Source organism: Cyprinus carpio, chromosome B23 (genome assembly GCF_018340385.1).
Source record: "Cyprinus carpio isolate SPL01 chromosome B23, ASM1834038v1, whole genome shotgun sequence".
In the NCBI taxonomy this organism is placed as follows: Eukaryota; Metazoa; Chordata; class Actinopteri; order Cypriniformes; family Cyprinidae; genus Cyprinus; species Cyprinus carpio.
The window spans coordinates 19,299,010-19,324,988 of NC_056619.1; the positions used below are offsets into that span (position 1 = coordinate 19,299,010).

The 25,979-nt window shown below is 37.2% G+C and overlaps 1 protein-coding gene across 1 annotated transcript; it reads right to left on the reverse strand.

The window, feature by feature from the left end:
* Positions 1 to 1,523: 1,523 nt before the first annotated feature.
* On the reverse strand, positions 1,524 to 25,794 carry LOC109052907 (serine/threonine-protein phosphatase 6 regulatory ankyrin repeat subunit C). Its single transcript, XM_042750339.1, has 28 exons — positions 25,565 to 25,794; positions 24,835 to 24,918; positions 24,559 to 24,637; positions 23,820 to 23,890; positions 23,494 to 23,694; positions 22,472 to 22,559; positions 22,189 to 22,331; positions 21,349 to 21,561; positions 21,147 to 21,225; positions 20,958 to 21,072; positions 20,007 to 20,089; positions 19,547 to 19,739; positions 19,205 to 19,273; positions 18,401 to 18,541; positions 18,233 to 18,295; positions 16,954 to 17,065; positions 16,773 to 16,844; positions 16,416 to 16,617; positions 16,241 to 16,328; positions 15,188 to 15,305; positions 14,893 to 15,112; positions 14,712 to 14,799; positions 13,723 to 13,809; positions 13,456 to 13,601; positions 13,269 to 13,351; positions 13,090 to 13,172; positions 12,778 to 12,869; positions 1,524 to 10,406 (listed from the first exon to the last, which is right to left on the reverse strand). Exons 1-28 carry the CDS (start codon positions 25,589 to 25,591, stop codon positions 10,156 to 10,158), a joined length of 3,291 nt encoding a protein of 1,096 aa, XP_042606273.1. The 5' UTR covers positions 25,592 to 25,794; the 3' UTR covers positions 1,524 to 10,155.
* Between the last annotated feature and the right edge of the window lie 185 nt (positions 25,795 to 25,979).

The window sequence follows — 25,979 nt, forward strand, 5'->3', positions numbered from 1 at the left end:
ACCAATGTGAACAATTTAAACAATTTTCATCCAATATCAAATCTTCCATTTTTGGCTAAAATTTTAGAGGGTGTTGTTGCTTCTCAGTTACACAGTCATTTGACTGTTAACAATCTTTTTGAGCCATATCAGTCTGGGTTTCGGAAACTGCACAGTACTGAGATAGCCTCGGTCAAAGTTACTAATGACTTGTTATTAGCAGCTGGCGCCGGACCCAAGTGCAGCTTTTGATACTGTTGACCATACGGTATTACTTAATCGACTTGAATTGGTCTTTGGGGTGACGGAGATTGCTCTGGATTGGTTCAAATCCTATTTAACTGATCATAGTCATTTTGTTTTTATGGATGGTCACAGATCAGAGGTCGGTCCTGTTAGTACTGGTGTCCCTCAGGGCTCATTACTTGGTCCCTTGCTTTTCAGCATTTAGATTTTTCCTCTTGGGCAACTGTTAAGATCTCTCGAACATAACTACCATTTGTATGCTGACTATATGCAGATTTACATCCACTCTAATTCACCCCTGTGAATATTTCCCATCTATCACACTCTCTCTGAGATTAAGTTGTGGATGTCTGAAAATTTCTTGTTTGAATAGTTCCAAAACAGAAGTTGTGCTTCTCGGCTCTCCCCATAAATTGCGTAATGCTGGATCTTTAGCTTTGTCTGTTGATGGTGTTGCTCTGGAGTTACAATGTAAATTAAAAAATCTGGGCATTATTTTTGATCCCAGCTTGTCATTTGAGCCTTTCATGCTGAACACTGTTAAGACCTCGTACTTTCATCTCAGAAATATTGCACGGCTACAACCTATGCTGTCTTTCTCTGTTGCTGAAAGATGAATTATTTTGTCTTTTCTCGTCTAGACTATTATAACATCATTCTTATTGGAGTCTCAAAATCTTGTATTAATAAACTTCAACATTTTCAGCAATTTGCGATCTTCTCAGAGAGGTCTTTTAGTCGTTCGGAAGACACAGCTGCGTTCTGGGGGTGATCGGGCATTTTCATCTTACGCTCCTAAATTGTGGAATTCTCTCCCGGCTGACATCAGGGAAGCAAATTCGTTAGGCATTTTTAAACCTCATCTTAAAACTTTCTATTTTCATCTTGCTTTTAACTGATTGTTATTCTGTATTTTTGTGTATTAATTTGGATTGTTGTGTTTGCTCGCGTTGTAAAGCGCTTCGACAAAATACTCTTTTAAAGGTGCTATACTAAATAAAATGTATTATTATATAAATTCCCAAATACATATAGAATGGCAAGAAAAGTTATAATTGTCAGCAACAATTACCTTTTCCATTTTTTTTTTTATTTTCTAGAAATAAACTTCCATTTATTCAGATCATTTACTAAAGAGAAAGAAAAACACCAATTTACATATTAGCAGGGCAAGTATCAATCTGAACTACTAGCCAACAGAAAATAAATAAATAAACTGAGTCCTAAATTTAGTCGGTTTCAACATAGTAACATTTTGTAGTGTTCAGAGCAACAAAAGAAAGACACACCACAATAACTTATATGTAGCAATAGCATTTTATTTCAACATTACCAATTCTAAGCCACGATACTGAATGACAAGATCTACTGGCTGCAGCAGTTCATGAACCTGACTAACAAAAACATATGGGATATTATTTTTTTTTGTCTTTAAAGTCAGAGAGACCAATTCATTTTTAATAAGCTCAAATTAAAAATGATAATGTTCTTTCTTTCTTAAATACATGTACAGAGTTTAACATCTGTTAGTAACAAGTAACCATTCACAAGCTCATACTATGAATTAACAAGGCAAAGTGCTTTCAGGATTGCATTGTCACATAAGGAAATGAATGGCTTGAGGTCTTTTTGAGGGGTTGAAAGGGTGAGGGTTTGCCTTCCTCAGGTCTAGGAGGGGGTCACGTGACCGTCCTGACAGATTCAGGCAGAATCCACCGAATTCGCCCCGTGCCCACAGGTCCAAAATGGATATGTACAGAGGTACAAAGTTGGCAGGGTGGCAGATAGCTAACGCGGATTAGTCAGTGACCGGAGTAGTGTTTTTGGAAGGGTGTAAGGCTAGGGAACTCTACATACCCCATATTTTAGTACAGAATGAATGTGCATAACTCAAACCAACCAAACCCCCTTTCAAACCCCCACCACCAGTAGAAAATTGAGTTGTTGCTTCAGTACCAAAGTCATACAACCATCCACGCATTCTACTGAACTCGACCAGATACACGTACATACCATGAAGAGCTGTAAACTTGAGTTCAGAGCGCTCACAGTGAACATTTAGAAGTGAGAAAAAGTGAAAGAGACAGAAACGGAAGGAAAAACGATCACGGATGTAAATGCCAGCTAGTATATGCTGATATTTTTCCCTGTTTTGTCAAAAAAAAAAAGAAAAAAGAAAGAAGCGACAGAGGCAAGACACATATGACATCATTTGAAATATAATTGGGAGAAAGCTGGATTCGAAGAAGAAGAAAAAAAAAAAAAAATCATAATACAGTCTGGCTTCACATTCCAGTGGTACTCTGTTGTGTATACACTTATGTGTATCACACAAATATCATGTTACACACAGACAGACACAGTCAAGTATGCTAACTGTCATCTTATATCACCGATTGTTGGTTATAAGTTATATATCTGTTCATACACATATATATTTCCATTTTGTCATCAACAATTGGTGGAGTTTTCAATGCATCAAGCTGTAACACAGAGGTAGGATAATGCTACTTAAAATGCCTCACGTTTTGCTAATTCTAAACCATTGTGTCGGTGATGGGTCAGGCCTGAAGCGGAGCGGCAGGTGTTTTACGCAAGCAAGTGGTGATCTTATTGGTTGATACGGAATCGGTGTTATGTCGTAGACCCTGCAATGGTCCCAGGCTTCTGCTGGTGATGGTATCTCCTACACGTTCAACTTAAAGACAGGATAAGAATATTTGCAGATATGTCGATGAGGTATACAGGGTTGATATGACCCCTGTTTGTCGCACTCGCACGCACAACACATACACACTGGGTGTTGCCCTACACGATCGCTCGCTATGTTTCCATCGTCGAAACAATTAGCAGAGAACGGCTTGGAGTTCAATACTCAAGTAAATAGTGCAGTTTTGTGTCTTAAAAAAAAAAAAAAAAAAAAAGTCAGGGTCGTAATGCTTTTCAAAAACTTGGCATGTTCAAGCAGAGCTTGGAAGCAGTGATGGTAAACCTTTTTTAGCAGGAATCCATTTCAGCCGATTGGTTCTGCATTTCGGCGATGGAAACACAGCCACAGTGTAGTATTTTAGCTTTTTTTTTTTTCCGTAACAGCAATCTTTTGGAAAGTCTTAAAGACGGCGGGTCCTAGTGAAACTGGATTCAAACACGGGACGCAGGAGAGCCACTCAATTAAAGCCAGTCGCTTCAAATTGGCCAAATCCTGCATGCATCCAATTCACATTCAGTTTGAGTGAAATAAGGCTCTCTCAGCACTGAAATCTCTTATGTTGGATTCAGTTACAAGAAGAGGGTGTTAACCTAAGGTGCCACAGATTACATAGCCAGGCCAAAAGCAGCCAGAGCCAACAAATCTTTAGAAATATACAATTGTCTCTTGATACTTGTATTGCTTGTTCTTGAATGAAATCAAGTGGCCATCTCTACAGAGACATACATTGGTCCTATGTTGTGAAATACTAGATTACTTTATTCAGTGTGCTCCCTGTGATATCAAATATGAAATCATTGATTGCTTGAAGCCAAAATGAAGGACCTTAAAGTAAGTTACAACTTAAGGTTTTCTGAAGATAATTATTTGACTTCTGGTATTGGTTGTCAATGGTATTTCTGCTTTGTACAATGTAATTCAAAAGGAATGTTTCTTTATGATACAGGTTTCTTTTTTGTTTATTTTTTAAAACTTGCGAAGACATTTAATGACAAATATTGCGAACTTGATGTCAGATCAAAAAAAAACAAAAAACACTGATCCAAAGATAAGCAATGAAACGTTCTTTGGTACCGCAGAACATATGGCCCAAAGTTCAAATGTTGTGTGGGGAGAAATAAAACCCTGCATATTTCACTGCTGACAACAACAACATTCAAGATACCATTTCCAAATAGAACTCTCTCTAATCCAAAAAAATAATAATAATAATTGTAATTCTAGGCAATGCGCTTCGATTTTGGTATCAAATCAATTGATTAGAGGTAAATGAACAGGTCTGAACACCCACCAACACACACACACACAAATGCTTAACATGCCACTAAAGCAGACACTGACTTTAAGTGGCACTGGAGAAGGTACATGGAAAATGGCACTCTCTGACCTATCAACCGATGAGCAAACAGAAATGCCATTTTTCCAGTAAGCGAGAAGTATTGATAAGGCTTTGACACCCATCACAGTTTCCACCAAGTCCATTGTACATTCCACAAGAAAGTGCCACTTATGGAGGCAAAGCAGGAAGGAGTTCAAATTTGTACAATCCAAAAAAATAAATAAGTGAAATAAAATACCCTGCTTAAAGAAGAAAGAAAACATGGATGTAAGAGGGCATTTTCCTCCATTAAGGATACTATGGCGCACAAAAAAAAGTTATTGCACTTCAGTCCATTTCAGGTGGATACTTTGACGTCGATACAACATAGAGAAAAGGAGTCATGCCAACATTCTACAAGACACTGGGTTACAACTAATCTCCAATGCATTACCACACAAAAACGACACGGCACACGTCTACTTCACTAAAGAGTTCACACGTTGTAAAACTAAACACGTTTTTTTTCCACACAGAGTTTGAACAGGTCACTAGCTAGAACCGATCAAATGTTTCGCCATTATGGTTTCATTCAATTTACAAAAGTTAATTATTCATCTGCGGTGTCGTGACAAATTTGATCGCGAGTTTTGACGGCTCAAAACGCAACCACGTGGATGGTGGCTATTTTTAAAACTTGTTGTTCATTCATAAGGCTCACTAAAGGTGTTAATGGAAGACCATACCCTGTGGCATGTACTTGATAACAAAAGGCACAATCCCACATACTCGTCACAAAGTGTAGTACTTTAAAGAGATGATGAAGATGCTTACAGACTCCAAAGAAATAGCAGCATGCCACGCAAAGCAGTCATTTTCTCAACCGAAGCCAACAAGCATGTAAGGTCAGTGTTAGATTTACAGATGAACATCTGAAGGTCCGTGATCGGTCAATGAACTATGCAACTCTACGAGATAAAAGAAAGTATTCCTGCATAGCTTCTTTTTTTTTTAAATATGAAAATGTTTTTTAAAGGGATCCCTACGTGCCCTGTCAGATCAGCCATTCAGTCAGGCTCCGGTGGTCTTCTAACTAGCCTTATGAAAACAAGCTGCTGGCGAGAACAACAAAAAGCAGCTATTTTCGATTAGATCATTCGCTTGCAGATTTACAATTTGAACTATTAGCGCTTACTGAGTAGAAACATGAAGTAACACTAAGCCAGGGTGAAGGACATCATCAAGTTCAAGAGCACCCCTTGAAAACGCCAATGTTTTCTATTTCAAGGCCTTGGAACATGACTTTAGGATTCCAGTTGCTCTCGATAGATTTTAAGGACAGCTAGTTTACGAGGTAAGATTGCCACGTCAAGGCAATTCTGACCATACGTCTTGAGGAATTATGTACAGCACATCTTCTTGTGCTCTTCTTATTTACCTTGTTAGAAATATTTGCATTTATAACACCACACACTTACTAATTTACTACCTAAATGTTTCAACTAAGACACAGAAAAATGGGGGGAAAATTTATCTACTCTGTCTTGTATAAAATAATTTAGCATTGGATAAAACATTCTTAGATGTATTCCCAGATCTTTTACCATTCACTACCCGTGTTCCCATACTGATTTTTTTTCTGCAAATTGGTGTTTCTATAAATCAGTACTTTAAATGCTTAATTTAGGAGAACCTAAACCCACCATTATCAGATTTTTGCTTAATGAGTAAAGTTGGTCAAACATTAGCTGTTCCAAATAAATTTTACAGCTAAAGATTTGAAACAAATGTATTAAAAAAGACAATTTTTTTTCTATGTTCTAGTGCAAAAACTCCTAATAAATTCCATGAAAATTATTATTTTGAGGCCAGAAGCCATTATGGTACATCGTTCAGCAAAACAACCTATAGAACAGTGTGCTTCTTATGAATCTCATCGAAATGAGATCTCAGGTTAACGACAAAATCTCTCAAGTGCAGCGACTGCTGAACTATACCGTTTCCTCTTAAGGCAAAAGTTGGGAGATAGACATAGGTTAAATGAAACGGGTGTTTTGAGTATTGCCTTAAATGGGTGTGTCTTCAAGTAGTAGGGACGCTGAGGTCCACTGAGGTAAAACAGACATTCTATCAGCCATTAATACCTTTACGAGAAAAAAAAAATGATATTGATACAAAAATGCGAGGATGGACATACAATAAGGACACTGAGTTAGCTACAATAAATCTGCTTTCCAACAAAATGGTTACAATTATTAGACGACTCTAGTTTCCAACTGCCTGCATGTAATTGCAACCATTATAACTTGGTCAACAGGCAATGAAAGCTGGCCCTTCATAGCAAAGTTGCATTAAAAAAAAAAAAAAAAGGCTCACAATTTGCTGATCCAGAATAAAACAAGAAAAGCTATGTAAATGTGTCATTTTGGTGAATGTCAAATTTGCCCTTCAGTTAATAATGAAATTAAGGCATTTCATAATTCCATTGCTTAGAAATAAACCTCAAATTATCAATGGTTTGTGGGAACTATTGATTACAATGGAACATTTATAAAATATTTTTGAAGGAGCCATTGACTGAATGACTCAAATCCGGCTACTCAATTTATACAATTTATAGCTTAGTTACGAACATACTGGGATTTTTAGACAGTCTGATTGTGAATGTACTGGCATTTTACAATAACTAACACACTATGTGGATCTTCAAAAAATATAATGGGCACAGTAGCTTGTGTTAGCTTGGACATTGTTCATTTTCTTTTTTGGTAATGGTCTTGATGCACACTCAAAAACTGAACCCAAGGAATCATTCATTCACATTTTTACAAACGTATCAAAATGAGAAAGGAAAAATAAAAGTTATGGCACTAAATGATTTCGGGAGGAAACCCCCGCTTATTAGTACTCTACCCTACAAAAAAGTCTTGCCACTTTGTGACTGGTTCCCTTATTGTTCGTACACAGAACACCTAATGCACCAACTCAGTCTATTAAAAGTTCTGAAAGGGTTCAGTTCCAAAGTTCCTGTTGTCAAGCTAATTATTTAATCGCTAACTACTGCATACAAGTTTTTCACCAACATCGAAGCAAGCTGCTACCATCATGGCATACATTCGACAAAACAATTCAACGATTTAAGTGCAATGCCAATAAGACAATTAGAAATTGGAGGAATTAAAACAAGTACGTTTTACTTTGTTTTGGCTGGATAAGAATTATTTTCGCTAATAAATAGACAAAGATCCCCTTTAAAAAATTATCTCCAAGATACAATCGAAAGCAGCACTTTTTCTTGCACCAAAATGAAATGTATTACTAATCACAGGCTCCACGGGCACTTGTTCTTTGAACTCAACTACATGTGGTACGACTAGCTAGACTAAATTTATTAAAAAAAATTTTTTTTGTACAACTACAAGCAGTATAACTGGCAGTGCAAATAACTTCAAGCTCATCAACTTGCACTTCATTATCGTACCCTGTGCTGTCTACACACGCACTGATTCCCTCCACCAAACCGCAGCAAAAGTTATTGTACGTGATAAAGTCAAGCTCAATTACACGTAAATAAGCTTGAATTAAACTCCCAAGAGGGACTTCCTCTAAGTCATGTAGCCTACTCAGATATATTTCCCAGGCAAAACACTACGATATAACTTGACTAATCTGATTTGCACACATGCACATTTGTACTCTTGCAAGTAGAGGTCAGATATTTGCCCTTTTACAGCTTGTGACAGATCTGAAAGTGTATTTTTTCATCCTTTTTTGTTACTGAATAAGCAAGTGCTTTATATCAGGTCTGCGTGGAGTGGAGAAACTTGTTTAAGCAGCCAAAACCTGTCATTACAAAGACGAAGAGGTCATTTTGTGAATCAGTATAAATATGCTCTCCACACAGCCTTCAAACATCTTACATTAGTTTCCTTTATCTACACACCTTCATTCACCCATAAAATATCAGTTAATGTTACAATACTTCAAAGCTACTCTATCTAAATCACTAAAATCCTGATATACTGTAATGAAAGCAATAGTATTGGTATAATTGAAAACAAGTCCACATTTCACGCCTGAAAGCATGCATGAATTCTTGAATTAAGAGATACAGATTTGTATAGCTCTTCCTAATTGGAAAAAAAAAAACCTAAACAAAAAAAAAAATTTGTTGATGCTTTTGCGTTTATGAAAAAAATAAATCTATGGCAAAATTAAAAGCCCTTTCAACTGATTGTCTCATTACTGACTGAGCATATATTGCCTGTTTGTGGTGCACAAAAAAAAAAGAAAAGGGATGTTTCAAACACTCATTCACAATGTTCTTGATTTGTGTTTAGGTGCAAAAAACCTAATGGAAGCACAATCTTAACTTTGTTAATTAATCTACCTTTGGCAATAAGGAAGCATTTTAAAAAGAGCAGGGGTGAATGTTAAGTACTTCAATTGAAAAGATAATGCCTTTTTGGATCTCTATTAGTTTCTATTAAAATAGTAATTAGAAATTGCTTGACTTTGGTCATTCCCACGACTGCTCCTCAACACCATAAACAAATGTAAAAAAGGTCTAGTCAGCGTAAACACTCAACATATACACTCCCCAAAGTCTAAAACAGCCCAAGTGGGTTCTGATACATGAATCACATGTTCATCTATTCAGGTGATCAATTCATAACGGATTTTAGTGAAATACTCATGTTTCACTGGTAGAAGCACCATTTCGACGACTTTAAGGGAGCGCATATGGTGTTTTTAACTGATTGGACCCTAGGTAGACAAAACTCAATTCAGTAGGCACTGTGAAAGCAACTCCACACTTAATATTATAGCAAAGGAGTAGATTTAATTGAAGAAAATTTTATGAGGCCCAAAAAGCAAAACAAATATAACGAAAGGTCCCAAGGAGCAAGTACTGTTTAGGACGTTTGCATCTGTAATGATGTTTGTGCTTTCTAAAATGTTGTTTAAACGGCCAAAATCATGACACTTAACTCCTCTTTCTTCTGCCCACCTATAAACAGTGATCTGGACTACCTAATACCTTCATTGTAAACCTAATATGAATTTTCAACCTCAAAACCCATCCAAACACTATCCCTTTTCTCTCAAACAAGTAAACAAGCATTATATATCAGACCCCTCTCTCAGGAGGTCACTGGTCTTTTGGCTTAAGGTAGTATGGTTTCCCTTCTGTCAATATGATTCTGTTAGGTTGTTTTTTTTCCTGATCAGTGCTAAATCAGATTGCACCTCACATAAAAACCTTGAAATGTAATAAACAAGTATGGGATGAAAAACTTGGACTGTTGCGCAAAAGTGGATGTCACACAAACACGTGCACGCACACACACAAACACACACAAGACCACTATCAAATACATGGTCCCGCAAATTCATGCAAACCTAGTGTAACCCGTTTAAATTGTTCCTCAGGGCAGGCTGTAAATTCCTATGCAAGGCCACAGCGTCACGCAAATAGGAGGCATGATATGGAAACCCATCCATTATCACTGTTACCATGGAGACACACAGCTGCATAATTCTAACATGAACCGAGTCGAATCTACTGCAAATGGAGAAGAAATAATGGACTGACTCGCCAGTGATGGATACTGGTTTGAATAGATGGCTTAGGTTAAAATTTTAGACTTGTACTGAATGGACAGCATCTAAAATGGGAGTCAAGGGGTGGGAGGAAAAGGAAAGCGGGGGAAAATAAATAAAAATAAATAGCTAAATTCGTCCTCTCGTGTTCGCTATCTACTGAGATGTGAAGAAAAGCTTTGATACTGGCACAGGAGGGATGTGTGGCTGTAATTGCATATAGGTTTATCTAGGTGTGTAGAGAGGACCAAACCAAGCAACCACGCTTTCTTTTTTTTTTTTTGCGAGTAAGAACGCCTTACTCGGTCAAGTAGCCATCCAAGCCGATAGTAGCACCATGGCGATCTTTGCCGTAACCATGGCGAAGGCCTCCATTGGGCAGGGGGGGACAGGCGGCGGTGATGCCACAGTGCTTGAGCAGGTTGAGGCTGGGAGACGACGGTGAGGACGAGGAGGGCGTGGAGGAGGAAGGCTTCATGGTTGACAGAATGAGAGCTAGGCAGTCGGCAACAGCTTTATTGGATGCGCAAGCCAGGGCTGGCGTATGACCTGTGACATGACAAAAACACAAACGGCATCTTAGCCGAGGACAAACTCATTTAAATGTAGCAGTTACATGATTTATGGAGCGGTTGTTCAAGGGATCGTTTACCCAAAAATGAAAATTCTGTCATTAATTACTCACCCTCATGGCCTTTTTGTGCGCAAAGAAAACAAAAATAACTTAATTTACCAATTTCTTCTCTTCTGGGACAGTCTGCCGCCATTTACGAAAGTACCATGGTGAATGGCATTATTTTTTTTTCTTTGCACACAAAAGGTGTTCTCTCAGCATCTTAAAATTACGGTTGAACCACTGATGTCACAGACCATTTTAATGACGTCCTTACTACGCTTCCATGCCTTGACCATGACTTGCTGTCATCAAAAATATCTTAATTTGTGTTCCGAAGATGAACGAAGGTCTTACAGGTTTGAAAAGACATGAGGGTGAGTTATTCAAGAAAGAATATTAATTTTTGGGTGGACTATCCCTTTAAGATGGAGCACTGTGCTAATGTACCGTGTTTTCCAGAAAGTCTGAATTGTGCTGAGATTTATATTCCAAATTAATGAAAATAACATCAAGCACACACAATATATCTTATATGTTCTAACATGGTTAACTTGACATCACAGCCTATTCATCAAACTAAAAAGCAGTCAACCAAGCCTAAAGTAACATGGTTCAAATTCCCACGTCTCTGTTTTTTTTTTCCCTCGCAGAGAAATGACTGTCCTTCAGTAAATGACAGCAAGTTGTTGTAGCTGTTGTCGAATTATAAATGGTCTATGCATTTATACAGGAATGTTTTATTTCTTGGTTTTCACTTTTTTATCTCTCCCGAACACCATTTGTGCTTGATAGGCAAAGCAAAGCACATCAAGTTTATTTCCCACATGCTGGTAATTCAGTTTAACTGAATTACTTTAAATAAGACTCCACACTGAATTTGATAGTAGCAAAAAATACTACTATGGAATTCACTGTGGACCAGCAACTGTTTGATTTTCCACGTTCCTCAAAATAGCATTTATGTTCAGAAGAAGAAAGAAACTCATTCAGGTTTAAAACAACTTTTGAGTAGGTAAATGGAGGTATAAAAATAAAACAATATGACAGAATTGCCAGACAGATGACAGAATTTTTATTTTTGGGTGAACTATTCCTTTAACGTTAATTAAACAACAAAAAGAGAAAAATCACTCACTGCTCTTGATTGAAGAAATTTTATACAGTTGCTTTAGGAATCAGTTTATATAGTGTTTTATTTTTATATTTGTTCATTCAATTTCTTGAATGCTCCTGCTAAATAAACCTATTGTACCTGAAAATAAAGCACTGTTTGTTTTAGTTGTATATTATGTGTAACTGTAATGTGTATCTTTGTCATTCTTTTATCTTTGTTATTAAAAAATAAGAAAAGATTTTTATCTTCGCCTTCTTTGGCCTTTTTTTTTTGTTACCTTGAAAGGCTGTCTTTATAATAGGGAAATTAGTTTGGCTGTAATGCTCAGACAACTTGCAAAATAGTAAAACCAACATGACAAAGAATCATGATAAAATCGTGAATCGTGATATTTAAAAAAAAAAAAAAAAAAAAAAAAAAAAAAAAAAAAGTGATATGATATTTTTTCCATATCACCCACCCCTAGTTTCATATCAGTTACAAAATATTATTACTTTCCTATAAGGCCCTTAATTAGTCTTCTATCACGCTACAATCCATCACGCTACAATCCACTAAAGGAGGTAGAACTTTTTCGCATTTGGCTCCCGAACTCTGGAATAGCCTTCCTGATAACGTTTGGGGTTCAGGCATACTCTCTCTGTTTAAATCTAGATTAAAGACACATCTCTTTGACCAAGCATTCAAATAATGCATCTCATAATCTTAGACTGCAGTTATATCTGATCAAATGCATATTATTATTATTTAGCTTGGGTTAAACAAATCAATTTTGCTTTGTTTGAACAGCAGCTATGCTAATTATGTCTCTATTTGTTTCTGTTTCTGTTCAACTAGGATTTACACAAGCTCTAGAACACCTGAGAAGAGATAATGCCAACCCTAAAATAATTTTCCCGTACATTTCTGCCACATCTGGCCCATCTAAAATGGGGATAATTAACAGATTTGTCATGTTCAGAACAGTAAATTACTAGAATGCTTAGTTCATCAGTATTAATATATGATTTCTAATAATTATTCCATGGAAACAATTGCACAATATACTTTTTACCCCTAATATTAGTCCTTGCAGAAGTTCATGTTGCTGTGAGCATCTCACGCAAACTTTTCCCTAAAATGCAAAACATGAATTTGTCTGTATTGTATTGCAAATTCAATTAGAGAAACCGCAGCAAGGCCTGTCTTACCTTCCTCATCCACTGCCAGCACTGTGGCTCCACGATTCAGCAAGGCCTGAACCACGGTGGCCAAACCATTCCTGGCGGCAATGTGGAGGGGCCTAACATATAAAGAAATTAAAGTTGAGAATGATTTTAAAATGTTTGTCCAGTTTATTCTGATTGAGTAAAGTGTGCAGTTTCTGCGCCACAAACACAAATCAAGCAAATGTTTAAAGATAGTCAGGATGCTCCAAAAAGAGAGCAATGTTATGATATTGCTACAGAGCCATGAATAATTACTTGCTTGTTGTATTTGCAAACTAGAACAAAGAAACTCACATCTGAAGCATACTGTTGGTTGCATTTATGAGGATAGGGTTGTGGATCTCCTTCAAGATCAGCATGGCACACATTTCATGAGCCTTCAAACACAAACACAGTTAGCAATATGCACAACATTTGAGAAATTTGATCAAGAGAAAATTAGTGTTAAGTTTAAATAGAGCGCAGTTTGTTACCTTGCTGCAGGCCAGGTGCAGGGCAGTGTTCTTGTTCACATCCAGGAGGGACAGGTCGGCTTTGGCTCTGTGCAGCAGCAGGGCTGCATATGACAATAACAAAAAATCTGAGCTCTCTTTAAAGACATGAGATTTACAATGTCTGAGGGTCTTGGATTACTTGTATCACATATGGTACAACTCTTACCCACAGCACCGCTTTGGCCATTGTCTGCGGCCACCATCAGTGCAGAACGCCCTGAGTGGTCTACGGCGTTGATGTCAGCTCCATGCCGCAGAACCAGCTGCAGCCCAGCCACGTCCTCGGCAACCGCGGCAGCGTGAAGCGGGGTCCTGAGTACAAAACGTCAGAACAATCATTTAGGTAGTTGAGAAATCACAAACTGGTTTTCAATTTCACTTTTTTAAAAATTAATATATATATAACTGTATTTTAATAACTACTTGCACAAACCTTCCTTTGGCATCCCTGATGTTTACCAGCGAATTACAAACACTGGATTCCAACAGCAGCTCTGCAGAACCACTATGGCCATTAATGCTGCAATGAGACGACAAGAACATGCAGCATGGCGATTAGGAAACATATACCATAGATTATTTATTCAATATAGTTTTATTTAAATACTCTTTGCATATCAAAAACTTAATATATGGGTTTACTACACAGAAGAGATTCAATGGCTAATTTCAGTGGCTGTAAAAAATTTATTCTAACAAGTATTCAAGTACACCATCATCCAAAAGTATGGGGTTGGTAAGATTTTTAAATGACTTTTGAAAAAAGTTTCTTATGCTCACCAAGGACACATTTATTTGATAGCAAAACTGAAAAAACAGAAATATTGTGAAATATTATTGCAATTTAGTTTTCTATTTTACTATATTTTAAAATGCTAATTCTCATACGCTCCTTTAGTGCTCAAGAAACATTTATTATTATCAATGTTGAAAACAGTTGTGCTGCATAATATTTTTGTAGAAAAGTTTTGTGATACATTTTTTCAGGATTCTTTTGATAAAAAGTTCAATTGCATTTTAAAAAAATATAATTTTTTGTAAAAGTCTTTTTTAATGCATCCTTACCATATACAAGTATTACCTGTGTTTGTTTTTTATCTTACTATCCCCACACTTTTGAATGGTTGTGTACACTGGGGTGGAACTGATTTAAAAATTAGTGAGGATTTTTTACACCATTATTACTAATATTGATTTAAATTTCAAGTAATCTGGGTACAAACTGCAAAGATGATGAACAAAAAAATAAGATAATTACTGGAATTATTTATATCAGACATGTCCATGACTTTTTTGAGATTTTTATATATATATATATATATATATATATATATATATATATATATATATATATATATATATATATATATATAAAAGAATTACATCACCTTTGAAACTGAAGAGAAAAAAACAAACACTCACAGAGCACAGTGCAGTGGGGTGAAGGGGTTTCCCTCCTGGATACTACATGGTTTAAGTTCAAGTAAAACATCCAAACAGTCTTCATGACCTGTTTCACAAATAGCACAAGTCACCTTTTTAACTTATGACAGTTTTAGCATTGTGAACGAGCCATTGAGGCTCAAAAGGTCTGAGTTCTTACCGTGATAGGCTGCCCAGTGTGCGGGTGTGTAGCCGTGGCGGTCTGTGATTGGGTCGTGGGGATGGGAGTGGTCAGCAGCAGAAAGAAGATTGGAGAGAATGTCAGCATGGCCGCAAGAGGCAGCCAGATGGACCGCGGTTCGCCCCTGAAAATCTCTGCTGAGGACTGAGACACTGTGGGACAGCAGGGCGGTTATACAGTCCTCCCGACCCATCACCGCCTACAAAGACAGACCTGGTTAGAAACCTCCCATTATGAGGACTATAGCAAAAGCTTTGAGATTTCAGGATCTCACCCCTCTGTGTAAGGCTGTTCTTCCTCTACTGTCTCTCATATCAGGGCAAGCTCCTCTCTCCAGCAGCAGATGCACACAGTCAGTGTGTCCCCCCAGCACTGCCAGCATTAGTGGAGTTCTATCAAGAGACAGGCAAACAGTGAGAATGATATCAACAAATGAATACAGTTATGATTATTTTTCAGCATTGTTTGGGAACATTTTAATAACATAATTACAATTCTTATGAGGATCTCTTATCAAAAATGGAAGTGCTATGCATGGCTTATTTTGTTTACATCTCTGAAACATATATATAGAAAAATAATTATATACAGGTTGTGACATGAATAGCACTTTACCTAAAAAATGTCTCTTTTTGTATCAAGTATTTTGGAACCCAGACAAACTGCATATTTCAGTCTTGTCACAGATCATAATTGTTATTACTATTAGGAATAATATTAGTATATTTGCATACAATAATAATTAATATTTCACTGCAGTATGGTCCAGTAACAGACTCAAGACTTCATTGCACATGAAGACCTTGTGAGTTAAAATACTTAATTTTATAACTATTATTTAGTTATAATTTTAATAACTGTTAACATAAATCAATATAATTATAAATACAATTATAAAAGAGTAAATAAAATTATTATAAATATAAAAAAAAAAAAAAACATAAAAATGAATACTATACTTTTTGTAAGTTTATTCAAACAATAAAATTTTTTTTTTTTTTTTTTTTTTACCCAAATGCTGGTAAAGGTAGTTTTTCTGTAATTAAGCAGCTGGGTCATTTTTAATGCTGGGTTATTTTTTTCTACCCAATCGCTGGGTCAAAATAACCCAGCATGTATTCTGTCTAATATTTACCCAGTGCTGCATTTTATTACCCAGCATTTTTTAGACTGAAATTATTGTAAATCATTAGATTCAGTCAGATTATGCAAGATGCATTACCTGTCAAGTGTTACCTAGTTTATTACAAATGAATGCTGTGAACATGAGCAAAACAATAAAAAGCATTGAAAAGATGAAGTAATAGAGCCATTAGCTCATACATACTGTCCCTCTGCATCTGTAACATTAACAAGGTCGGCACCCCTCTCGCTACAGAGCAGCATCCGCAGACATTCTGAGTGGCCGTTGGCAGCTGTCAACAAAAACACACAGCAACTTGTCAAAATCCCACAGAAAGATAAGATTCACAAGCCAATTTACACATAAGTGCTCTCTGTACCTGCAACATGAAGAGGGCCCCACTTGCTGCGGTGCTCTGCAAGCAGGCAAGATGCTGATTGGCAGAGCAGCAGCTCTACACAGCGAGCATGTCCTTTTTGAGAGGCCACATACAGCACAGAGCGCCCCACTGGGTCACAGGCATCCACATACGCTCCAGACTCAATTAACACGGTGACACATTCCCAGTGACCCGACTCCACCTGACAGCAAAAGGAGAGTGGAAAAGTCATTTCTTTTAATATTAGCTCATTATATATATCTATTTTTGGACCAACAGGGGGCAGTTCTCTGCAGAATTACAGAATATCTGTTGATCATACTGCTGCTGATTTTTGTCTTGACATTTTGTACTTACCGCCAAGTGCAGTGGGCTGACAGACCCGTTGCTCTCCTTGTCTACTAGCGTGTTGAAGCACATCTCCAAAAGCTACAGAATCAAGAACAAAATATGAAGCATGTATCAAGTGTTTTATTGTTCGAAAATGTAAAAAAAAAAAAATCACAGTGGACAACATTAAAGTGAAGATCAATCTCACCAGCTCCAGGTTTTGTTTGTTGCCATGGGCCGCAGCATAATGCACAGCACTGTATCCTTTAGTGTTGCACAGAGATGGATCAGCACCATTATCCAACAAATGCTCCACACACCTGAAAGTATCAAAACACATGGGACTTTGGGAAATTGCGATTTAAAATAACTTTTTTGTATTTTAATACATTTTAAATTGTAATTTATTATTACTTAATCAAACAGAATCTGTTGTACCATCAGTGATGTTACATTATACAGTATAGCTGAAGATGCATTCTTGCTAAATAAATTGATTGTTTCTGTATTATTTTCTACAGTTTTTTTCTTAACTATTTTGCTGACCCCTGGGAGACCTTTGAAACATTGTGCAGTACCTTAATGACTTTAGGTGCGTTCAACTTCATGCGGTGCCGTGCAAACCGATCACAATCTGACTTGAAGCAATGCATGCCGGTTAGAAATTTTGTCCGACTTGAGACGGCGCCGATGCCCATGACTGTCACGTGTGACATCAAAGTACCACGAGAGCGTTTCGAAGGCAGCCGGCTGACTCAGCCACCGCAGTTTCTCCAGAGCGACTGCAGGAGCGCTGATGACGACACAGCTGTTTCACGATTGGCCAGATTCACTACATGACAACGATCACGTGCGTTTCGGGTTTATTCGTACCTTTTCATTTTCAATAATGAACAAATCTGTGTTTTAGAATGGTAAAAGCTTTTTTACTGTAGTCGCACTGTTGTATTGAGTCACGTTTATCATACAACACTGATAAAAGCACATATATCCCCACTTTATTAGTATTTAAATAGTATGACTAATGTTGAACTTTATTCTTGAAAATATGGCGCTGTATTAAGCAGTATGTAAAAACTGTTTCTGTTTCTCATGAAAACGTTTCTAATATGTGGTGTATTTGACATATATTGCATTTAATTCACGTCATCTGTGATAAAGTATGCAAACACCACGTGAGTGTCACTAACGAGAGCAGAAAGTGTCCGGCTTGACGTGTCTGTTTTCAACTCCGCCCCTGACTGAAAGCGGCTACTCTCGTTGACCGCCGTCTGTAGCCGTGCTTCAAGTCGAAAGCACCTATTATCTTCACCAATGATTCCACTCCAGATGGTCATGTGACTCATATGTAATGCAAGTTTAAAGCATATATAATGTAATTATTATTTAAATAATTCAAGTGGAAAAACTAACTTCAAGTAAGAGCTGCTAAGATTAGGTACAGAACTTTTACAAAAATAAAAAACAAAAAAACCCAAACAACTTACAGGAAGGATTCCTTCTCCCCATCCTCTTGGTTCTGATGGGTGGTGGCATGGGGTCGGTCCGTTCTGAGAAAGACACCAGGAATCAGTAATGCTGTGTAAGCCATGCACTATTATATTTAATAGATGCAAGATGATGTGTGTGCGTGTGTGTGTGTGAGTGCATTTCACCTGCAGAATGCAGTCGATGCAGCCGAGTAGTGTAGAGGTATACAGCCAGAGCGGTCACGCTCGTTGACTTCCGCCCCCGCTCCTACCAGAACCACCACACACTGATACCTCCCGTTAGCAGCCGCATAGTGCAAGGGAGTCCTGGTGGAGAGACACAAATTTAAACACTCAGCCTACTGGAAAATCTCCATAAAAAAAGGGGTTCAGCATACTTTATGCCAAAATCCTATATTAAAAAGAAGAAATTGCATGGAATGCACTGAAACTAGGGCTGGGCGATATATCTAACGATATGATCATGCGCATCTAGTCAGTAAATCTGGTTCCTTGATTACCGCTAAAGCGAGCGGCATTTAATAGACAGAGCCGTAGATCACTGACAAGCTACGCAATATCGCGTTCATTATCCCAGATGAATCGCCTTCGATAATCAACGCGATATTGCGTAGCTTGTCAGTGAACTACGGCTCTGTCTATTAAATGCCGCTCCATTTGAAAGCAGGTGATGGCGATTTAGCGCTAATCAAGGAACCAGATTTACTGACTAGATGCGCATGATCATATCGTTAGATATATCGCCCAGCCCTAACTGAAACCAAAAACAATCAAAATAAATGTTTTGACAAAATGATGTACTTAAAAAGTTGATATAAAAACTGCATAAAAACTGTATATTTGAGTGTTGATTATTAAATGTGATAAAAAAAATTGTTGAGCATCACTACTTTACATCATGCACACTTCAGATATGATCATGACTGAAATTGTGTGCATCCCATTTTATCAAAGAATGAAGATTTGTACCTTCCAAACTTGTCCTTCTTATTCATGTCAGCTCCACTGCTTAAGAGCAGGTTGAGACATTCAACATTCCTGAATGAAGAGAATGAAGGATATGCATAAATAAATATTTTAAACATCTTTTTCACTTACATTCCGATGCTGGCTGTTGAGTCAGAATCAGCAAAATGACCTTGGTTGGCATTTGTGCTGTTGAGTCAGAATAAGAAAAATGACCTTGGTTGGCATTTGTGCGCATAAAGTGCTGTTTGGACAGTTCTTGTTGTTATATGGTGCTGTTATATGGGACACCCCCAATAGCCGCAGCATAAAATCTAAGCTCCGGGAGCTGTTCACAGTGTTCACCCTCCAGAGTTAAATGCAGCAGCGTGTAGACATGTCCTCCCTAAAGTTGTTCTGGGGGTAAAGTTGATGTCAAATCCTGCAGCCGCAGAGTAGACAGGTCCTCCCACTGGGGTGTTCTTTACTTTCAATCCGGCCGAGAGCACGTGTTCTTTACTCATTGATAACACAATGCTGTAGAGCTGAGAGGAAAACACTGTCACTTTGGCTGGCAGGAAATCGGTCATGTGAAAAGCAGTTAATGGACTGCTTTAAGACTTCAGTCTAGTACTAATGAAGTAGCATGGGATTTGACATTTTTTGAAGTAACATGCACAAAAATGTCAACTATTTAGTACCATATTACTACAATCACAGCACTTCCCTATGGAACAGGGACATATACAATATAGTTTAGGGACAAAACCATTTTCATTTGGCCCTTGCTGTAATTGGTCACTGTACAGGGAGAAATTGTGCGTACCTGAGGAAAGTAGCTTACGACAACAGTCAGAGGACCCATAGAGCACAGCTAAGTGTAGAGGAAACATCCCATGAATCCCTTGTCTGTACAGAGGACAAATAAGCAAATTATTTCATTACACATGCCACAAGCAGATAACATGCAAACTGAGAGGAGATTAGAATCAGTTTCCTTGTAAATGCAAATCCTTTTTGCATTTACAAGGAAGTGGGGTAGACTGTGCCATTTTTACCTAAATTGTCAGAAATACAAGAAGAAATGAGATGCACATGAAACAAATACACCTAATTATATGTGAGGGTGTCTGCTATTAACAAAAATTCCCACATTTTCATGAACAAAGCAAGTAAATGAATGTAGTGATACAATTTTTAACATTTTGCAATGAGTTTGCAATGATTATTGTTCATGTTTTTTTGCTCTTTCTTGAGCCAGAGACACTTTGGCCCAGTGTTAATGTTATTAACTAAAACTAAATCATATGATAAAATGTGCCATTTTGTCATAACAATAAAACTAAAATATAAATATTACATGAAAAACTGAAACTTATAAAGATGAAATGTAGTTTTGGCAAAAACTGAACAAGTTAAAGTACTTTCTAAAGAGCACTAAACTTTTCGAAGAATTATTAAAAAAAATATATATATATATAGCGCACAATTAATTGAACAAATTAAAGTAAGTTAAAAAATTGAAGAAACAAAAATTAGAATATACTATAATTTATAATAAAAGAACACTGCCTCAGCCCAACATACCATTTTGCATAAATGTAATTCATGAACATTAGCCACAGAATTTGCTTAAGATTGTATGATAAAGACATTATGCAACTGTTATATTGTAAAAGATGACTTTACTCCACTCACTTCGAAGCAAAAAACAAAACAAAACAAAACAAAAAAAAACACACCTAAACCAAGTCTCACTTAACAAACGTGTTTTTACCTGGCTGTGTCAGCACCGTTTGTCATTAAGGTGCTGATAAGCAGCTCGTGGCCGTACTTAGCAGCAACATGAAGAGGAGTATTGCCATATCTGTCCACACAATCTATCTCCCCACCTGAGGAGACAACAAGTGGGGGTTAAATACTACAAAAGGAATTGGAAATTGAGTGAAAAAGGAAAGAAACTAACCGTTTTGAATGAGGATCTGAGAGCGAGTGAAACGTCCATGAATGGCTGCCATGTGCAAAGGGCTTTTCCCTTCTTTACTCTGTGGAAAAGAAAAAAAAGCTTAAAAACATTGAGAAAGGACACAAAAATTCAAGACAAATACATTTAGATCATCCAATCAGTGCAATGTATTAGTAAACCACTCCCGTTTCCCTATCCAGACCTGCATATTGACATCAGCACCGTTGTTGACCAGCAGCTCCAGGCAGAGAGCCCCGTTAGTGGACACGGCAGCCAGGTGCAGGGGTGTGTAGCCGCGGTGGTTGGGCTGGTTGACGTTGGCCCCACGGTTGACCAGCTCGTTGGCTACGGCCTCCTGTCCCGTGTAGCAGGCCACATGGAGAGCAGTGTTTCCAAAGGCATTAGGCTCATCAATCTGAGAAACAGACAGCATGGAATAAAATATCCTGTAAACCAAGGATCTTTCTTTTCCAGGAAAATAGACCAAAAATATTGATGACTCATTCTGCACTACAGATTTTTGCCACCATCTTGCTAGCACAAAATCATGGGTCATGGCTATGACATAACTAATACTGATCCTTTTTTTTATTGACAAGTCGTTCAAATACCCGCAAAAAAAAAAAAAAAAAAAAAAAAAAAAAAAAAAAAAAAAAGTAATTAAAATTATATTATGACAATAATAAAATATTCACATGAGGTGGGTTTCAGAAACTAATTATCATCACTCAAGTAGACCAAATCCAGGAACATCCGATTCACTTTTTTGCCTAAAATTTGTTCTTTTAAAAACGATTCATGTGTAAAAACACTTTACATTGCAATCATTTTTGACCCATGGCCTAGTGACGTATAGCCACTGAGGAACATTTATCTGGGTTAGAAAAGGTCATGTTGTTCAAATGCATCATGTTTGAATACGGCTGACTTCATATTTCTGATGCCTTATCCCATAGACGAATTGTTAAAATGATTTAGGAACCAGACACTTAATCTTTGGACAAAAAAATAAATCAAGAAAGAGTCAAGTCCTGGTGCTGACCTCGGCTCCATTGCGTAACAGATACTTGACCACATCGACGTGGCCACTGGCAGCAGCAGCATGGAGAGGGGTGTATCCTCGCTTATCCTTACAGCTCTTATCCGAGCCCTGAGACACCAGCAGCTTAACCACCTCCAGATGTCCTGAAAGAAACAAACAGGTAAGTATTACTACTACTTCCAGGAATCACCACTAAGTAGCTAAAGATGATGAAACCAATCAGTTGCTATTTAGCTACAGAAAACACCTACAACACTTCAGAAAGATATGAGTATATACTTACCAAGGTAAGCAGCCCAATGAATAGACTGCCTGTCCTTCTTGTCACTGGCACTCAGATTGGCTCCCCTGTTCAGCAGCAATTTAACCATCTAGTTGGCAGCAAAAGCACAAAGTCACATTTTATACATTTATTAAAACCATCTGTGCATTAGAGGCACCCATGAGAACATAACAAAATAGCAAAGTCACATTTTGAACCTATACAGGCATGTAAACTCAAAGTGGCCCTAAGAAAGTTAAAAGGACTGGTATTTCAGTACCAAGTTAATTGCTTTTTTTATTGTAAAAATAGATTTTTTTTTGTGCCATATTAAAGCACTTAAAGCAATATCACCCTGCCGTAAAAAAAAAAGAAAAAAAAAGAAAATTGATAACTATTTTATCTAGTGTAGCCTAATTTAATACACAAATAAATTATTCTATTTAATCCTTGAAGACTTTGTAAATCTTGACAATTATATTTAAATTTATATTTATTTAAATAAATTTTAATACATTCAATATTAAAAATATTATAAAACATTATTGTAACTGTGCACAGAATGTATTGTAACTCAAATATTTAATAATATTAAAAACAGAAATAATATAAAATTAAAATTACTGTGTGCACAAAATGTCTGCTTTTCTTAAATATTTAATATATTAAAAATACAAATATTATAAAATATTTAATTACTGTGACTGCACAAGATGTGCAATTATCTCAAATATTTAATATTAAATATTAAAAATACACAGATATTATGAACTACTTAAATTATCACATTTTAAGATTTTAATTATAATTTACTGGCATCTACTATTGACATTTGATATTGTGACAATTAAACAAACAGTTCCAAATAAAGACTAAAAGCAGTGAAGGTTATATAAAATATTACACCAAAAAGGAAGTATCTGTCCTCGCTCTAATGGCAATTTGCACTTTCATAATCTTGTGGAGAGCTAAAACAAAGATGTTGAGGGCCCACCCTGTCGTTTAATTCACCCGAGTGCATTAGAGGAGTAATTCCACCCTACCTCCTGGAATCCACTCTGAGCAGCGTGATGCAGGGGCGCTCTGCCCGTGCGGTCGGCCATATTCAGGCTGCTCACATGGGGCAGCAGGGCCTCGACGCAACGCGTGGCTCGGTTGGCCGCTGCAATGTGCAGTGGTGTCTGCCAGAACTTATCCCGCGCGGTAACGTCAGCTCCCTTCCTTAGCAGCAACCCCACAGCCCTCTGGGTAAAAAACAAAACAATGCATGAATCATATTAAATTGCTAAAAATGTTAAACAATGGCATGAGTAAGCTGTTACTCAGATTGAGCCTCCACTCAGGCATATAAATCACACAGGCTGCTTACCTCGTTTCTGGAAGCAGCTGCTCTGTGCAGTGGTGTTAGCCACACATGGTCCTTTGCATTGACATTTGCACCTATGCAGTAAGATGAACCAAAAAAAAGAAGTATAACAGATTTAAAGAATTACGTTAATAAATGACTAATACTTAAAGCAATAAAGTAAAACAAGCCGTTCTAGATTGTGAATTTATTTTTGGCTAAAGGGCGTTGTTAGGCATGTCACGCAGCAGAGCTTCTCATACCAAAATGCTTCTATATGACAGTTAATAAATAATAAAACCATTACGGACACAATTTTTTATTAAAACACTTAGCAAATTAATCTAAGGTGAAGTGTGTAATTTCTGTGCCATTAGCATCAGCAAATTGTAAAAATAATGATTGTTTCCAAACAGGTCACAAATTCATGCTCTTGGTTGAGCTAAAATTAAAATTAAATTCTACATATTATTTTTTTTTTTCCCCCCAGCAGACATTCTACTGAGAACTTAGCACTGAAGTCACTACATATTTGCTTGCTTATCCTCTAAAACAAAACAGAATTGGATTTGGATTCTGCCTAAAATAATAATAATAAATAAATAAATGAATGGGTTTGACATGCCATAAATTAGTCTATTTTATGCAGTTTGGCAAGGCTAGTATGCTGTATCATCAAATCAGCTTTTGATACCAGAACTATCTGTTTTATGAATAAAAACATTAGTGCATATGGTGGCAGCAATGCTGTTTAAGGTCATACCAGCGCTGATGAGAAGCTCCATTATATGAACGTCCCCCAGCCAGGCAGCAGCATGAAGAGGTGTACGGCGCTCTTGGTCCTGACACAAGAAAGTAGGGAGAGAAAAAAAAAGTTAACAGATTTTTTATTTCCTTTCCACACTGTCATTTTTCATTAGAAGGCCCACACAGCCCATACGTACAGTCACCCGGACAATCTGTCCATAGTTATTACATCACATATGCAGATGAGAGACACAATTCACACTCACACTAAAATACACCATTTGGAACATACCAGTGCATTGACTTCATCTTTCTTGTGCAAAAATAACTTCACTTCATCCACATTTCGGTTAAATATGGCCTGGACCAGAGGCGGCTGGAGGAGGGGTAAAAAGGGTGGATGTTATGATAATGCTATGAAACATGAAAACAAATTCAAACCTTTTGTTTTGAGCAAATTCTGATTACAGTGTATAACATTAAGTGTCAATTGCGAGGCGTATAACTGTATGATTATAATCAAATATCATATAATCACTGAGTATCATAAGAAAGCTGCAACAAAACAACACACGCTGCAATTGTATCTACGTAGATATGATAAATCTGCATACAGTTTTGTTATAGTAAGGGATTACTTAACAAAAGCCGGATTGTTTTTTAAACAGATTAATAAAACTGTGCGGTTTGAAAACATAAACACACAAAATATGTTTTGCTATGCGGCTGGCTGACACCCAGCTCATCAGGCTAGCAGGCTGGCTAACGTCTGGGCGTGATAAAAGGGCTATTTTTCATTTTTATCGCATCTTGGGTAGCCCTACCCTTATTATACAGTAAAAACGTGACGTTTACATTTAAATGCATGACAAAAACACAAGTTGTGATGCCAGAATTATAAGGGAAATGCCATAATCCATCGTCAGGGAGCTAGCTAACATATCAGGCTCTGCATACAAGCGCAGAGAGCGAACAACAAAGTGCTTGATTTTCGCTACTCTTGGGGTTTTAATATCCCTCACCTGGTCTGAAATATTGTGTACCCCCATCTCCCTGCGTCAGTCGGGCCGAAAGTCCCTCATCAGTAAGGAATGGAGACTGGGAAACCAAGACAACAATCTTGTGTTGCGATTACAGACGTGATGAGTGAGTCTTTAGCTTGGTGAGGCAGTTGAAAATAGCGACACCAGCGTGATGGACGCCTGCTGCAACAACTTTCAGAATAAATGCCCGTGAACTAACCCTTGCGCTGCAAAAAGGGTTCAACCTTTAAGGTGGCATATATATATTTTCCTGCTATGTATGAATACTAGCTTGGAAAATATTTAGTGTGTTAAAATAAATAATATTTTTATCCAGATATTTAGAGTACAGCGTTAAGAGTTAAGGATGTTCTGGGCCTGCTCAAAAATATAAAGATATAAATGTACTAAAACG